At 44.5% G+C, this 13,670-nt stretch overlaps 1 protein-coding gene across 4 annotated transcripts in view; it reads left to right on the forward strand.

The window, feature by feature from the left end:
- The first annotated feature begins 4,584 nt into the window (after positions 1-4,584).
- The window catches only part of CMIP (c-Maf inducing protein), a 140,273-nt gene continuing 131,187 nt past the window's right edge, over positions 4,585-13,670 (forward strand). For 2 of the 4 annotated variants that reach the window (XM_075510893.1, XM_075510894.1), the window contains exon 1: positions 4,587-5,556. In XM_075510893.1, coding sequence (XP_075367008.1) covers positions 5,260-5,556 — 297 coding nt within the window. In that variant the 5' untranslated portion in view covers positions 4,587-5,259. Of the gene's footprint in view, positions 5,557-13,670 lie in introns of all 4 variants that reach the window. The other 2 variants (XM_075510892.1, XM_075510895.1) reach the window with 2 other exon arrangements.

Raw genomic sequence — 13,670 nt, forward strand, 5'->3', positions numbered from 1 at the left:
GCCAAAACATCTGTTAATACTGTAACAGATTCTGTAAAATAAATTAGGAATAATTCAAAGGTGGAGTAAGGGCTTATTTTATTCCTTTTTCTTGTTTTCCCTTTGAAAGTGTACTACAAATCCAGCAAAGCCCCTTTGGGGACAGTGCTCTCCCCTGGTAAGTGCATCCCCTGTTGAAGCATCTCAATATTTATATCGGGCCCTTGCCACAGCTGCTCGGTTACTCCCCTCACATAGCTTGCCATATAATGCCACTGCATGGATTTACTCTCAAGCAAGGTGCCTTTAGGCAATATTTTTTTTCTGCTTAGGTTTTGGCATCTCAAGTGTTTTCTCATGGGTTTTCCAAGCCCCCCACTGCTATGCAACCTGTGTTATTGGCACTGAGCACTACTCACAAATTGCTGTCGTCTTTGCCTTCAGACTATCACATTGTTTTTGTTTTAACACATGGTTATGTAGTGGGTGTCACCAAGCTTAAGAAGGTATGCCAGGACAGTGCTTCTGATTTGGCGCCCAGGAATGACCTCTGCAGAACACCTGATGTACTTGAGTGCAGACAGGCAAGAAACCAAATGCTGGAAATGCATGAAAAGTATTTTTCTTAAGATTAGAGTCCCAGCTGGAATTTGCAAATGATTGTGTTTATGGGCCTTCCTGGTTTTACGGGCATATAACTGAGCAGGTAAATATTCTGAATAATACAGATCACAACTGAATTAGTTTTGAGGAGGGGAAGAAAAGTCTCAATCTATTCCTCTGTCGCTTACCCAGAAGTCTATCTGTCTTAAACTGCATGGTGGGGATATCCCAGTTTTCCAGGCTATGGTGTCTTTCTGTAAGTGATGCTTCTGTTTACAAAACCTACTCTGAAATGGCAGCGAATAATAAAAAAAGAGCAAGATACAAAGAAGTGCAAATGAAAGGGCAGAGCTCAGGACCAGGGCACAGGACTGGCAGGTGCATCTGAATTGTCCTCCTGCCACTGACCTCTGTTCTGGAGGAAACATCTTGACCTCTGCATGCTTCCCTGCCAGCCCCACTCTTGTTCTGGTCCCATTGCACTGATAGTTCTGCAGAGTAGGACAAGTGTGTCTCTGACTCTCTCTTTTGCTCTTCAAATTTGACCTGTATCTACAGGCCCTGACTTAAAAGAGCTTTTACTTGGTAGCAATATAAATGATAATAAATAAACTACCCAAACTTCATTTCCAAAGCCTGCATTTCTGTTGTAGCACAATGAAGTATTTTGTAGAAAACCTCACAAATTCTTGAATTATTCAAAACTGATAGCATGCCCATAAGCACCTTGTGAGTAGCTAGAGGTACATTTTCACTGATGTGCTATTTATTATGAATTATTTGCTCAGTGCTTATTATTTGCTCAGTTTGATTGATTATCTCAGATTGATGATTATGTCCCACTTTCACGATAAACTTCTGGTTGGATTTGCTTATAAAAATTAGATTCTGGGGAGAAAACCAAAATGTACAGCAAGCCCCAAACACCACCTTGAAATACGGCCGAGCATGTATACCTGAGATGTCTGTTGGTCTGCATGGAGCCAGAAGAGGAAGTCTGGACAAACACAAAGCCAGAAATCCGATTTCTGCTTGGTATAATTTATAGGGGACATGAGAAGGGGTGTTAGTTTTAATGTGTTCAGCCTTGGGTCACGTACCAGCCTTTTACTGCAGGTTGGATGCCTAATGTGTGTTTCGGCAAGCTGCGTAGCAAGCAGTGTGTTTCAATTTCACTTGTCTAGACAGGGTTTTCGGTTGCCCCGTTCTGGCAGGCAACATCAGATTTCATACCTTGATCTTATCATTCTGTGCTGAGTTTACTTCAGAGAGAACACCTGCAGCCTGAGAGCGTAGATTCAGCGCGAGCTGCAAATGCAGAGCACCTCTGAAGATTTGGACCTCTGTCCTTGACAGGGGTTGCTAGCAGTGGCGCTGCCTGATGCGTTCTGCTTTTGCAATCTCTCAATGGATTTCACCACTTTCGAACGGTGGATTTCCAGCGGAGGCTTGGATCCTTTCAGGTAACTCGTGGGTTGATTGCTATAGACCAGCCTTGCTTTTTTTGCTACCTTCTGTGGAACACGAGTGGAAAACATCTGCTCTAATTTGCCAGGAAATTCACTGAAGAACACCAGACTCTTTACATACCGTCCTCCCATTGGCGAGCAGCTCTCAGAGATGACAATTACGGTAGATTTAAAGCAGTGGTTTCAGCAGGTGGCTAGTTTGCACAAACTTTCACCAAAATAGTCACACTGGTTGCAGTTCTCGCTGAGTGAAGTGTTGGTGCCGGTGGGTGCATGCGAATAGTCCTACTATTGACACTATTATTGGTTGTACCAGAACAATGCCTTGGGTCAAACAAGAACAGGTCTCCCTTGTACCAGGCACCCTAGGAACTCCTAGAAACAGACAGTTCCTGCAGTAAAAAGCTTACATCTAAACAAAGCTGTCCTTTAAAAATTTAGTTTGCAAGTCTTTTTTTTAATTCTTATTTTTATTGCAGATCCACACATATTTACAGGTATGAGTAGATCTGGTTTTATTTCAGTGTAAATGCATGCATCATTCACCCCTGGCAGTATATGGTATACAAAGCTCTGTGGGAGCCGCCCGTAATGTTTAGTGCATAATGACCGGTCAGTTTGTTTAAGTTCAAGAGGTAAGTAATTACCAGGGCTATGAGATACTGACAATTTGAACCTCTATAAAAGAGATTTTTGTCTTCTTGTTGGTTGTATTATTCATGTCATTAAATGAAAGTCTTTCTTCTAACCTTAGCCAAATTGCGTAATTCTGTGCATCGTTCTATAAACTGGTACTTAGGAGTACTCTGGAGACTTCCTAGCTTTTTATAAATAATTTTGATGCTACCATGCAACAATAGTATCCCTCGAATTTGCTACTAATTGATAGGTTACAAAAACCTTCCCTCCTGAAAGTGTTTAAACAGCAATTCTCCTGTCAAATGCAAGCCTATTTCAACACAACAGCTCTATAATAACACACGTGATGGACGTGCTCGCAGTAATTGTGGTCCAGCCAGTCATGTATTGTCTTTGACAGTAGCCACTACAAAAGGCTTTATGGCAAAGGCTCCCAAACCCTTCCAGTTGCAGCTCGCCTCTCCAAGAGATAATCTGCGCAACTCGTGATGCGAACATATCAGATGAAAGAGCTTTCTCTTGGGCGGGTTCACGACTGTGCTCGTAACTGCTGGCACCTCGCTTGGCTTCGTGACCTCTCATTTGAGAACTATTGCACTAGGAGGTGCCGCCAGAAACCCAGCTGCAGGTACACGCTGTGAAATAATCGGCTCGTCACAAAGCAGATCATTCCTTTCCCAACCTCACTTAGAGACGAGCTTAAATTTTCCAGCATGAAGGTTTATGCTTTCTCCAAATGTTTTGCTGGCATCGAGTAAAACAGCCCTGTAAATTCCTTCTAAATTCTGGACCTCGGCAATACCTACCATGATGAGTTCCACAGTTTAATTGCATGTGCACACATTATATGAAATGTAATTTTTTGTTGCTCTTAAGCTGGTTGCTCAAATGAGGAAATTGGAAATGAGATCCGAGTTCTACCACTACTTTTTAAATTGCTGAGAAAAAAGCAAGGTACCATTTCTCTTGACATGGCATCCATATTGCACACAGCATTACTGAGCCATTAAGCGGTTTAGAGGTCTTACGAGGGAATTAATTTTTTCATTAGTTAGGTTTTTTTTTGGAAAACAATTGTTCTGCTTCATGGATGATGAGAGGATACTCAACATCCTGTTCAGCACTGTACTAGCGTGGTGGCATTCTTCCTGGGCTCGGACACCAACCCCTGTCATTCCCATGCTGGTGCTTCAGGGGAGCGCAGCAGTTCCCAGTCCTCCCATAAAGCCAGAGGAAAAGGAACACCAGTGGGAGCCACTGGTGAAAAGCCAGCGACCAGGCTTGGGGCTTCCCTAGCCGTTTTCCACAGTGGTTGCACAAGAGCTTAATGCCGAAGTGAAGATGCTCAAAACTCAACGTGTAATATGCCGTCATCGCTTCCCTTCTCCCTCGTTCCCATGGGAGAGGCGGCCACTCACCCTCCGCCCTGTCCCGGGTTCCTGCCAGCGCGGGGGCTCAAAGAAAGGGAGATTTACCGCACTAGCCCCCCCCCCCCCCCTCATGTTTTCCCTCGCGGCGTTGGGGGTTCCCCTCATGGCGGACGCTACGCGGCGCGGAGGGGCCTGACGGCAGCAGGGTGCTCAGGTGTGCCCGCACACCTCCAGACCTTCCCGGGCGGCGCCTCCCCCGTCCCCCTTCAGCCTCGTCCCTCGGCGGGGCTGTCGCCCCGCCGAGGGACGAGGCTGAAGGGGGACGGGGGCTACGCGGCCCCCTCTGAGGAGAAGAGGGGGAAAGGGGAGGGGCGCAACGGCCGCGCGCGCGGCGCTTCCCGCGCACCTCTCCCGGCCGCCGCCGCCGCTGCCCTCAGCGGCTCCGCGGCCATTGACGTCAGGGAGGGCGGCACATGACCCCGTCGGAACCAATCGGCTGCTCCCGGAGCCGCTCCGGCGAGAGGCTGTCGGCAGCGCTCGCTCCTCTCGCCGCCTCCTCCCGCGGCGGCGGCGCGCGTGGACACACACCCACACATACACACACACACCCACACATACACACACCCACACCCACACACCCCACACACACACCCGCACCCACGGACGCACACACGCACCCACATACATGCACACGCGCGCCCGCCGCCGCACGCTCTCGCGCACACGCCCCGGGGGGAAGGAAGGAACCGCGGCCGGACGCCCCGCAGCCCCCGCCGCCGTCAGGAGCCCCCACCACCGCCGCCGCCGCCGGCTTTTGTCTGCCGCCCCGCCGGGAGCCGACCCTCCGCTCGGCCGGCGCCCGCCCGGGAGCATGGACGCGGCGCTCTGAGAGCCGCGAGGGGGACCCGCCGGGGGCGGATTTTGAAGTTTGAATAAGGATTTTTATCGCTTCCCTTTCCCCCTTCCCCCTTCTCCCCCCTCCGGTGCGGTTCAATCCCTTCCCCCATCTTCCCTGACAGGTTCTTTTTTTTTTTTTTTTCTCCCTTCAGCGGTTTTTTTTTTTTTAATCCGCCGCGTGGGGTTGGATTTTTTTTTTAATTATTTTTTATTTTATTTGGTTATACCCGTCTCTACCGCCCGTAGAGACCGGTCTCCCCGGCGGCCGCCGCCGAGCGCCACCCCCGACCCGCGGGGCTGCCATGGATCGCACCGGCGGCTCCGGCGGGGGCAGCGACCGCACGCAGCCCGAGGAGAGCAAGCCGCTGCTGGGCGAGATGTCCGCTCCCGAGGGGAATAAAATGGGTGCCGCGCCGTGCCGGAGAGCCCTGCTCCACTGCAACGGCATGAGGTACAAGCTGCTGCAGGAGGGGGACATCCAGGTGTGTGTCATCCGGCACCCCCGGACGTTTCTCAGCAAGATCCTCACCTCCAAGTTCCTGCGGCGGTGGGAGCCGCACCACTTGACCCTGGCGGACAACAGCGTCGCCTCGGCCACGGTAAGAGCCCGGCCGGGCCCGCCGCCACCGCCGCGGGGGGCGGCCACAGCGCGGCCGCGGCCCCGGCGGCTTCCCCGCCCCGCGGGGCATCTGCGGCGCCGGACCCGCCGCCGCTGCGGGGCCGGGGTGGCTTGGGGGGCACTGCCCGCGCCTTGTGCCGCGGCCGCCGTGCTGCCGGCCCGTGCGGGGTCCCCCCGCGGGGTCGGTGTGTGAGGGGGGGCTCGGCTGGAGTGAATCCCGGAGTGCTGTGGGGATGTTTTGTCCTTCTTTGTAATCCTAGGGATATATAAGGGCATATAATTTCGCAGTTTCGGTGGGTTTTTCCGAGCAAGTCTAGTTTTCCTCCATTATTATTATTATTACTGCCTTTCCCCCCCCCCCTTTTTTTTTTTTTAATTCCTCCCTCCTCAACATGACAGCGACATGAAATCGCCACACTGAGCCATTTCTATCCGAAACCAAAGTCGGCAGATATCTGCTGGCACGTTGGCCAAGTTGGTGGTGAGGGAGGTGGAGGATGCTTTTAATTCGAGAGCGAAGGCTCGGGGTTTGCACGGTCTTTGCTCTGCTTTGTTTTAGGCCTGGTTTTGGGGCTCCGCTTTGGCGGTCACATACCCTGCCCAGACACAGGCGTGTGATCGTAAAATATGGAGATTCCTTCAGGGTTTTCTTCCTAATGGAAAATGATGCAGGAGAAAAATGCAAGGTGGTGATATTAACACTACAAAAGATGTGCAATAGACGGATACAGTCTTTAAAAATATGATTTATATTTACACGTACAACTTAAAATTTCATGGCCAGTATTGTTTGAACGTTCGTAAGGTCTGTGATGTGACTACACCCACATTTTGTCTAATAGTGATTAACACAGCTCACAAAACATGCTTTACACTGATTTTTAATCATTCAGTACTTCGATCATGTCCTTTTTTGATTTATATGTAAATGTCTCATTTTTCTCAATGGCTTCATTCTGGCCTTCCTATAGGACACTCGTCATATGAGAGAGTGGATTGGCTTTTGTGTAGATTTCTGTTAATGGTGTATTTAAATGGGTTTCATCCAGTCTGTGCTGTGCTCGGAGGTTGGATTTTTTCACACTTTGATACGCAGAGACACAGTGTGTGTAAATGCCTCTCCTGCATCGTGCTCTGCTGTGGAGTATTCAAAGCAGGTTTTCAGTGGGAGCTACTTTAACCTTCAGGTAGGCCGGCTGCCTGTTCTCATGGAGCTCTTTTTTGTGCCACAATGACATCTCTGCTTACAATTTCCACTGGGCTGTCGAGGATGTTTCCAAGGGAATATTGTTTTTTCTTTGATAGAACTACTGTGTAAAGGGAGAAGGAAGACACGGTTGAGCATTGCTGGAGAAACCCCCCGAAAGACATGAGCACAAGGAGTTTTTGCCGTTCTTCATTTTATTAAGATACCATCAGCATAGAGGGGAAGTTGAGTATCGGTGCAGATGAGGTGTTTTCCTGGCAGTAGCCATAGCTGATTATTTCTGAGCAGAGGAGAAGGGTACTGGTAGAGGGAGGCATGATCACGCTTCAGACGTTAATCTCTGCAATGTGGCAATACTAGACATGAAGTTGTATTTGTACAGGAGACGTCAAACTCTGCTCACTGGCAAACCTGTCACCAAAGAAACCATCTCTGAAAAATTTTCTGAAGTCCTATGGGGTCGGGCTTTAATTAACGTTGAGGTGTTCTCATTCCTAATTATTTTATATATATAAATAGCGAGAAGATACTAAAACATTGTACGTACCATTGCAGGCTCCATTTTGTTAAGCAATGCTCTTCGTGCTTGGTCTTGCGCCTTATCATTTTTTTCCAGCGCTAACTCAGCAAGTAAATACCGTTGTTCGCAGAAATATCTGTGCTTTATTATTTCACGTAGCGTCTTTGGTTTCCAGGGAGCAATTAGGGTACTAGTATAAGATCCGCGTTCACTTGTTGCCTGAATGTATGGGTATGTTTAGCAGGTATCTTTCAGACGTTGGTTCTAGGATACCTAGATTTTACTCTTTTTTTTTTTTTTTTAGCTGGAAAGATGTGATTTAAGCAAAATACGTGGTAGTTTAACCCCCACCCCCTGCGGAAGTGGGGTATAGGCACGATGCCAAAACCTCCTGAAACTGTAGGTAGATATTTAAATGCAACTAATTTGGTTTTCAAGAGCTGTAGAAAAATATCCATACCATCCATTGAAAGTGAGCGTTGCCAGCACTCAACAACTTTGATAACAAGGTCATTTTTACACATAGGGCTTTCCACAGGCAGGGTGCTTTATGAGCAGCCACTAATTAATCTTCACATCATCCCTTTGCAAATCCTCTGGCATGACGAGTTTTACTGCATTCTGTATAACATGAGTAAAATTGAACAGGAAAATAACATCACTGTGTTTTGCATTTGAAAGCAAAAGTTGTAATGACAGCTAAATCCAGATCTGGCAAATTATGTCCCTGAGTACAGTGGATAAGTTATTTGTTGATTCTAGGCACTTTCTATCCTTTTTATTGTCACTTGAGACATACATTTGAATTAAAGTCTTCTCCCCACAAGCTCTTACTTGTCAACGCCTGGGCTGCAATATAGGAGTTAGCATTAGTGTGCATATGGATTATTTACCTGCAGTTTTTTCCATGGGTAGACACTGTATGTGCCCACATATAAGTCTAAATAACGAGACCCTACCTACAGGTTTTTTGCAAGAGGTAACTACGTCCGTTGTTTAATTAGGCAGTTACATGTTTTGTGCTGACAAGAGAGCTTTCCGTAGCGGAAGTGCTATGCAAGAATGCAATGGAACAAGTGTAAGGCCATCTTAGTTTAGGAAAATGTAGGGAGGAAAAAAATAATGTTCTCTACAAAGTGCTTTTTCTGACATTATCACAAGTGACTGTTTAAATTAAAATAACTCCATGTTCATCTAATAACAATAATAATAATAATAATAGTATTCGGAATTGGTATGTGCCCTCAGTTAACAAATGGAAAGGTATTAGCTTGTGGAGTGGAGAGACCCGTAACTGTAGGTGTTGGGACTTTTATCTGATTTACATATTGTTTCCACTGTTTGCTTCATGTTTCTAATTTCTCAAAGAATGGGTTAAATATAGTACAGTTTCACTCGCATCTTGCCCAGGCTTTCATTCTGGTTAAGGTTTTTTTTGGTGAAAGTAAATACAGATCTGTAATTTTTTTTTTGTTTTTTTTTTAATGTAAATGCTAAAGTCGCAGTAGGAAATTTTGATACTTACAAACTTTGTCTGCCAGACAACAGCTTGCCTGGGGATGAATCTGACTTTCTTCCCCATGGGAGGAATAATGTTTATTTTATAAACACCTATCAAACTCAAATGTAGTGCCCTTACTAATTTTTTTCCAGTGAGATCTATCCTTGCACAGCTTGAAGGGCAGTGATAGTAAAAACAAAGACAGAAATAAAACCCAATTTAATATTCCTTGTGTGACTTTTTTGTGTGTGTGTGTGAAGAATAAACCTATGGTTATCTTCAGCAGAAATGTTAGAATTAATTTTCAGTAGTTTATAGGTAGCTGTCATAACTGGACTTCTGTGCTTTTAACATCCTTCTGCCTTATCCCTTTCATGCGTCTGCCCTGCTTTTCTCTTTCATTGCTTTTCTTGCACCAGTTGGGAGTAATGTTTAGGACAATGAGTTTTAAAGTACTGGGTTGTAAGAAAGGCTTGTGATACATATGTATGCGCAGCAGACAAGGAAAGAATAAATAGGTGGTTCATTTTTGCCGGCTAGGGATGACCTCTCTAATTCCCATCTGGGAAGATAAGACATAATTGAAACCATGAAGTTGCTCATTAATATCCCTCAAGGAGGTGGAAATTTTGGCTTTTCATGCCCATTTCGCATTTCTTGGTTTTGCCTTGGCAGGTAAGTTGAGTGTAATGTAATGTTATATTCAAAGCTGGTGACAATCCTGAAAAGTGTCTTTTAAACTTTTTTCTGTATAGAAGTGATGTATGAGGACAATAGTTTATTGACAAGCTAGCTAATCAGAAATATATTTGAAATGAGAATGTAAGTGGATTAGGGAGCTGCATTTATATTTTCTTCTAGAGACAAGAACATACCCAATTAATATTAAATGAGGCAGGGCAGGATGATCTGTTTCAAACAGGAGAAGTGGAGTAGAAAATTGTCTTCTAATTGTTTTTTAAAATTCAACAATTCTGCTACTGCATGTGTTTCAGCATGCTAGTACATGTCTTTCCTTCCTTCTTTTGGTAAAGATAGAGAAAAATTCCTATCAAGCCGGACTCATTGTTTACTTTAGCACAGGTTCCCATTAGTTAGAAAAACACACTTTTTAAAATTAAATTTCCCTTGAAAAACAATTAGCTCAAGTGGGAAGTATTATACAGAGCTCAGAAGTTTCAAAACAATCTTATAAGAAGAATTTTTTTAAAGCTTTCCTGGAAAAGGAATATTGTAGCATTATCCAGATTCCAAATAGAATGATTATGAATTAGCTATAATAATAATAATAATAATAATAAAAAGTAAAGTAAACAGTCTGTTTGGTAAACTAAGTGCTGTCCTGAAGTCCTGTGCTATTGATGGGGCTCTACAAATGTGAGTTACAACTAGCTTGATGGGCCTGCCATCATTACGTGTATAAATAAGTATGAACACATAAATAACAAAGCAATTTAAGATCGTGTTTTTGATCCGTTATAACAATGGAATGCTAAATTACTATTTAAAATTAATATTTCTCATTGTTTACTATTGCAAATGATTGTTTTCATTTGACAAGAAGTGGTACCTATGGGTTTTGGGTATACATGTTTTTGCCTATTCTGGGTTACCCTGTTGCTATCTATCACATATTTTCTTCAGGCACATCAGAAAGAACATTGAATCTCATAATTTGCATACAACCCATGATAATTTAGAATTCTCTGCAAATTGAGAACAAATTGCTCCATGTTATCTATGCTGTTAAAATTGAGATTCTGTTTCAGAAGTGAAGGCAGGCATGCGCCTGCATTAACAAAACCCAAATTTTTCTGAAGACTCGGTGATTTAATGGAGTATTACTCTGTTGTGACAAACTTATTTTATTGCTATATTAGTTTGTAGCTCAGCATAAGAACACCTAAAATGATATTTCTTTAACGTTGTGTAATGCCTATCAAACATACCTTTGAATATATAGTTCCTACAGTGCTTAAAAAGCATATTTATAAGTCAGTAGTGTTAAGGTACGTGTTTATATGTCACAGAGCTTATATAAAATATGAAAACAGAAGCTATATTCATTGATAGAGTGAGAGCTCTTAAGGCTATTAGTGTTAACACCCAGCCAGTAAATTTTACATGTTTAGGAGCATAAATAAAAGGATACTCAGAAATACTTCTGCCTCATTTTTCGTTTTGGCTGAGGAGTAAAGATGTGGTGCTAGCCACGGTGTGGTGGTAATAGTCCCCCAGGGGAAGCTTGTGAATTGCCTCTGGTCCTCAATGGGGACCTGATCCTGCATCAGAGCAGGGACTGGAGGAGCTCGGCATCCCTCACGGGGGTGGGCCTTCGTGGAGCTGTGAGATCATCTGTATTTTTTTTTGTAGTGGAATATCATAACTAGTGATGGGAGGAGTCTGCTAGATCATTGAAGTCGGGGTGTGGTCCTTCTAGGAAGGGATGTACTGCCCAGAGAAGTTGTGGATGCCCCATCATTCAGTGTTCAAGGTCAGGATGGATGGGACTTTGAGCATCCTTATCTAGTGAAAGATGTCCCTGCCTATGGCAGAGGGGTTGGGCTAGATGATTCTTAAAGGCCCCTTCTGACCCAAGGCATTTTATGGTTCTATGATTCTGTGAAGCACAAAAAGGATGTTTAGTTTTTCAGAGGTGAAGGGCTAGGTTGAGAGTCCCATCTGAATCGACGTTCCAGTTTGCAAGCTTAGGTTTGCATTGTTAGCAAGAGTGGGAGAACAGAGGCTGAAGCCTTGGTCCCACCAAAATCATTGACAGAACTGTGTACACCGAGGGACGTTTGTGGAGGAAAAAGGTGGTAGGCTTAGTACAGAGAGGAGTGATTTTTCAGAACTGCTTAATTTATTGCATATAATTTGTTCATACATTTGAAGTTCCTAAATAGCAGGTGAGTTTTAACGTGATACAATAAAATGGCGTCATTCCTCATTTCCTTCTATGTTAGTAAGCATGGCTGGACTAACAGGGTTTTACTTATCTCCCCACATAGGATTTATGAAAGAAGAGACCTACCTCTTCAATAGTGCAAGCCTTTTGGAGTCTTTAGAAGTAATTAGATTGTGGGTTGCCTGGGTAGATTGTGGCTTGTTTATTAGTGTTTTGAGCAGTGCTAGTTGCATCAGTTTTGTTCTGCGTCTCTGTGTGTTTACAGAGATGTAGTGCTTAATTCCATAAACAATCGCGTGCTTGAAGATGATTGATATTTTAGCATAGCATATATAATCCATATAGAGCGCTTGTGCGCATACATGCACTCAATAAAATAACTTTTTTGCACAGTCTGATAAGGTAGTGTCGTTGGCAGTAACGCTGTCTTAGGTAGTCCTGGCCTGTGCCGTTCATTTCTGCATCTGTGCCATACCGCGTCAGTCTGTCTTTTGTATGCGCTTAACGGTTTGCAGGGTCAAGTTGAGAAAATCTGTGTGAACTGGCTGGGGAATGCTTTCTTTGTTTGAACCTTTTGCAGATTTGTTGTCTTTTAACTGGATCAGGGAACTGATCTGTTTCAGTGTATAGTCCACCAGACTGTTGAGGAAGAAGAGAGAGGGAAACATGGTAGGCTGGAATTGCTGCCAAAAACAATGTATTATTAAATCATTGCGTAAAATTTTCCTGTTTTGCACAATATTTAAGAATGCAGGGGCAATACCAGGAAAGGGAAAAGACAATTGAAAAGCATACATTAGAACTGAACACGTCAATGGTGAGTGAAGTTTTAGCTCTTGTGGTTGTGGAGGAAAACATGAAGAAGTCAGAACCAGATGCTAAATTAAAAGGCCTTCACTTCACAGGCTTAAAAATTAGGAGTGTTTAACAATACTCTCTAGGTTTTGGAGGAGGGGGTCTTGTTTCAGGGCTTGTGGACATCTGATGTTACCAGTACTAGCATTTCCAGTACTTAAAGGGATTTCTTGACTTTGCCTCTTAGGCTGTCCCATTACTGATGGGACAGGGCCAACAGAGTGGGAAATACAAAAGCAGGTAACATGCCAGGTTGCAGACTGTGGTGTCCAGGGCATGAGTTTATGGTGAAGGCTATTTCCTTCTACTTTAATCTGAGTTTTCAGTATGTTTTTAAATAATTTAAAGTCTTTCTCCTTTTTTTGAGAAACTTAGAAAAAAAAGCATCTGTTTTTTCTGGATTTGAGTGTGTCTGCTAGATGTGTGCCTGTTACTAATTGAGCTCAAGAAACTCGTCAAGTTGCAATGACTAAAATCGGAACTGGAAGTACACTCGGTCACGTACATTCTTGGTCTCGCTCTGTTGAAATCAGTAGGGTAATTTGAGGAGGGGGATTACCATTCATTGCTTGTAACGTGAATGGCAGGATGTGCTGTTCAGAAAGGCAGAAAGGTTCAGCGAAAGATCACCATGCAGCTTTCAGGTCGGCTGCTGGTTGGGAGAGATGACTGACTACTGTTAGGCTTGTACAGCTCTCTACAACATAGAGCCCCACTTTTTTTCTTTGGTTGGCGGATCTCGAGGTGTTGAGCAGCCTGCACTAGGAGGAGTGGCTCTTTCGTGAGTGAGAGGCTTGCTGGAAATTTCCCTCTTAGACAGAACCGGTATAGAAGCTGTTGCTATTTCACCTATTTTATGCCAACATTTAGACAGCACTGTCCTGGTGGATAGTTAGTTTGTGACATTACTTTCTTCTGTGTGGAAAACCAGAGCTGAGGACAGAGAAAATAATGACGACTGCTCATCACAGTCTGAAAGCCCTGGCAAAGACAGCGATGAATGTCTTCAAGACGTGACAGACCATGGGACCAAGTGCTTGCTCTGCACCTTCATGTCCTGCAAAGCTGGGGAAAATGCATGCGATTTGCTGCAGTGTATTAAT

This window comes from Mycteria americana, chromosome 8, assembly GCF_035582795.1.
Source record: "Mycteria americana isolate JAX WOST 10 ecotype Jacksonville Zoo and Gardens chromosome 8, USCA_MyAme_1.0, whole genome shotgun sequence".
In the NCBI taxonomy this organism is placed as follows: domain Eukaryota; kingdom Metazoa; phylum Chordata; class Aves; order Ciconiiformes; family Ciconiidae; genus Mycteria; species Mycteria americana.